The sequence below is a fragment of the Gracilinanus agilis genome, chromosome 4 (assembly GCF_016433145.1).
Source record: "Gracilinanus agilis isolate LMUSP501 chromosome 4, AgileGrace, whole genome shotgun sequence".
NCBI lineage: Eukaryota > Metazoa > Chordata > Mammalia > Didelphimorphia > Didelphidae > Gracilinanus > Gracilinanus agilis.
Genome location: NC_058133.1, coordinates 472223749 through 472226970, shown reverse-complemented (window position 1 = coordinate 472226970; position 3222 = coordinate 472223749). Strand labels below are relative to the sequence as shown.

Below are 3222 nucleotides of genomic sequence, written 5' to 3'. Positions count from 1 at the left end.
GATATAGATCTCTGTCTATATAATCTATGTGTTGGTTTATACACAGGTACACACACCCCAGAGCTATCTATGTGCAGATCGTATAGACAGTGAGATCTGCCCAAGGTCTTTATCTGTATTGGTAGAGTCTCTTCCACAGGTAGATAGATGCAGATATCTTGCTATGGAATGATAGATATATTGATATATGATCAATCTCTAGACAGTGCAGATATTTATCTGAAGACAGAGCTATAGCAAGAGAGGATACATAGAGCTCTCCAAGAGTTTCTCCCAGCTAGTTCCCTTATTCATTTCTGCCAACCTCTCCCTCCTGAGCCTCCCCACTCCAGACCCTCCCCCCACCTTCCGACGTTTCACGTGGCCTTTTTGTACCCTTCCGGCCTCCATCCCATGGATCCCACCCAACGGACCTCCTCCCAACCGACCCCACCCCACCCCATAGCACCCCACCGCAGCTCCCCAACGGCCAGGGAGGCTCGTGCTTGGGCCAATGCTGTGGGCGCCCCAGGGGCAGGGCCCAGTTTGCAGCCCTTTTCATCGCTGGCTGCTGGAGCCCGGCTGGTGCTTCTCTGGCCCCTTCAGACCTTTGCCCTAGATCCAAGCTGCAGCTCCCGGCTTCGTGGAGAGGAGACAGGAATCGGCATGGGGTCTGAGGGAGCCTTGCATCTGAGCGATTCCCTCCTGCTGCTTGGATTGGGCACGCTCCTGCTCGACCTAGGCTGCCTAGCTCAGGACTTAGAGTACCGAGCAGACTTGGGGTACCACCCAGAGAAGGCCTTATCCTATGAAGTTTTCATCCCCAGACAGCTGGTGCCCCATAGGAGGAATCCCGATGTGGCTGGCCAGGTAACCTACCTCCTGCTGTTGGAAGGCAAGAAACAGGTCATCCACCTCCACCCCAAGAAGCTTCACGTGTCCAGACACCTTCGCGTTTTCTCCTTCACTAAGTGGGGAGCCCGACTGGAAGACCAACCTCACATCCCCAGTAACTGCAGCTACAGAGGTTATGTGGAGGGCTCCCCCAATTCCCTGGCTACCTTAAACACCTGCTTTGGGGGACTAAGGGGCATCGTGAACATGTACGGAAGCTTTTACCAAATAGAACCCCTGAACGGCTCCACCAAATTTGAACATGTATTATATCGCCTAAGGAAGAAGTTTGGAGGCAACCTCTCCTGCGGAGCAATTGATGAAGAAACAGACTTCCGTTTATCGAAGGACTGGCACCCAAAGATTTCTGCCAAGTTTCCTTCCGCCTCTATACGCTTTAGGTACATAGAGTCCTTTGTTGTAATATCTAATGGGAGATACAAACTTTTGGGATCCAACATGACTGCTTGCATAAATGAGGGCCTTACTTTGATGGCTCTGGCAGACAACGTTTATCAAACTCTCAATTGTCGAATATATGCATCGGGAATCGAGGTCTGGACTGATGAGGACAAAATAAATATTAAAGACTCTGAAGCAGATAGCATTTATGAAGACTTTTTGAAATATAAAGAACAATTAGACTATGATGGCAAGGTAGATTGGGCGCATTTAATCGTAAGTAAAAACATCGCCATCAAAGCCAAGGTAGGAGGGTCCTGTGATAAGGGAAGTAGCGCCTCCGTGAGCAGTCTACCTCAAGAGAACTTGAGTGGCTCTAATGAGTATCTTCATGCACTGGGCCATATTGTGGGCATGAGAGATGATAGGAACCATTGTACTTGTTGGGGTCCTGATAGATGCCTGATGGACTCAAACCCTGGGGACGGAGGTTTCAGTAATTGCAGTTTTGCAGATTATTTTGAAAAGAGAGCAGCCTATGAAAAGTGTACATCTAAGATATCGAAAGGAAAGGCAAACATATTTGCAAAATGTGGCAACAAAGTGGTAGAAGAAAATGAACAGTGTGACTGCGGCACATGGAAGGACTGTGAACAAGATCGTTGTTGTGAGACAACCTGTAAATTAAAGGCCAAAGCAAAGTGTGGTTTTGGTCTTTGCTGCTATAATTGTAAATACCAAGTGGCAGGGAAACTGTGTAGACCCAGATATAGCGAATGTGATCTTGAGGAGTTTTGCAATGGCACCTCTCATCACTGCCCATATAACAGCTATATTCAGGATGGCACCCCGTGTTCTGACCAGAGCTACTGTTTCAAAGGGATGTGCAATTCTCGGGACCAGCAGTGCAAGTCTCTTTTTGGACTCAGTGCTGTATCCGGACCTTTTGCCTGTTACAAAGAAGCCAATCAAGGGGACCGTTTTGGCAACTGTGGCACCCTGACAGGTACTTATTTCAAGTGCAAACCTAGTAATGTGTTATGTGGAAGACTGCAGTGTGTCAACATCAAGGGTATTCCTGTACTAGGGAACCACTACACAGTAGTTATGAACTTTGTCCGTCAGGGCAACCTTCGGTGCTGGGGGACAGACTATCATCCTACCAGTTCAGGGAAAATGTTGGATCTTGGAGATGTCAAAGAAGGCACTGCCTGTGGTGAGGGATTTTTATGTATTAACAAGACTTGTTCAAGTGTGAACTTAATGAATTTTGACTGTACAGTGGACAAATGTATGAAGAGAGGAATCTGTAACAATAATAAAAATTGTCACTGTAACTATGGATGGGCCCCTCCATTCTGTAAGAAGAGTGGATTTGGAGGAAGTATTGACAGTGGCCCTGCCCCTAAATTGGAAAAGTCTCACTGGAAAGTTGCAATGCGTTTGACCCTCTTTCTTTCACGGTGTTTTACTTTAGCTATATCAGGGTTTCTGACAGGTAAAATACCCCAAAATTTAAAATCTCTGGGCAAGAAAAATCCAAAGGATGTCACTTTGGCTAATCAAGAAAACAAGTTCATCAATGTCACTTGATTTGGAAAACCCTGGAATCTTCTCTTGAAACAGTAGCTCCTAAAGACCATTAACTCCATGAATGTCATACAAAGCTAGGTTTTCTTAGCTTATGTATTTTATCAGAAAATAAAGATCCTTTGCCCTCATGGGATTAGCATATTTTTCTTCAGGGTTTGATCTGCCCCATAACTTCTCTTAAAGATGAGAGAATTTGTCCAGACTCTGAACACTAAGACAGAGGGAGTTGGCAGGGATTTTCAGGAACAATTCAGGCAGAACTATCATCATCGAGATTTCAAACCCCAGAAATCGAGGTACAGTCTAGGGCTTGCAGCAATATGAACAGAAGACTCTCCATAGTCTCATGAACAA

General features: G+C 46.1%; 1 protein-coding gene across 1 annotated transcript; it reads left to right on the top strand.

Moving 5' to 3' along the window:
* The first annotated feature begins 645 nt into the window (after nt 1–645).
* On the top strand, nt 646–2868 carry LOC123246742 (disintegrin and metalloproteinase domain-containing protein 30-like). The gene has a single exon (XM_044675540.1). It carries the CDS (start codon nt 646–648, stop codon nt 2866–2868), a length of 2223 nt encoding a protein of 740 aa, XP_044531475.1.
* The last annotated feature ends 354 nt before the right edge of the window (nt 2869–3222 follow it).

What these genes read in the sequence shown, in the direction of transcription:
- LOC123246742 (XM_044675540.1), top strand. Translation starts at nt 646, where the DNA reads ATGGGGTCTGAGGGAGCCTTGCATCTGAGCGATTCCCTCCTGCTGCTT.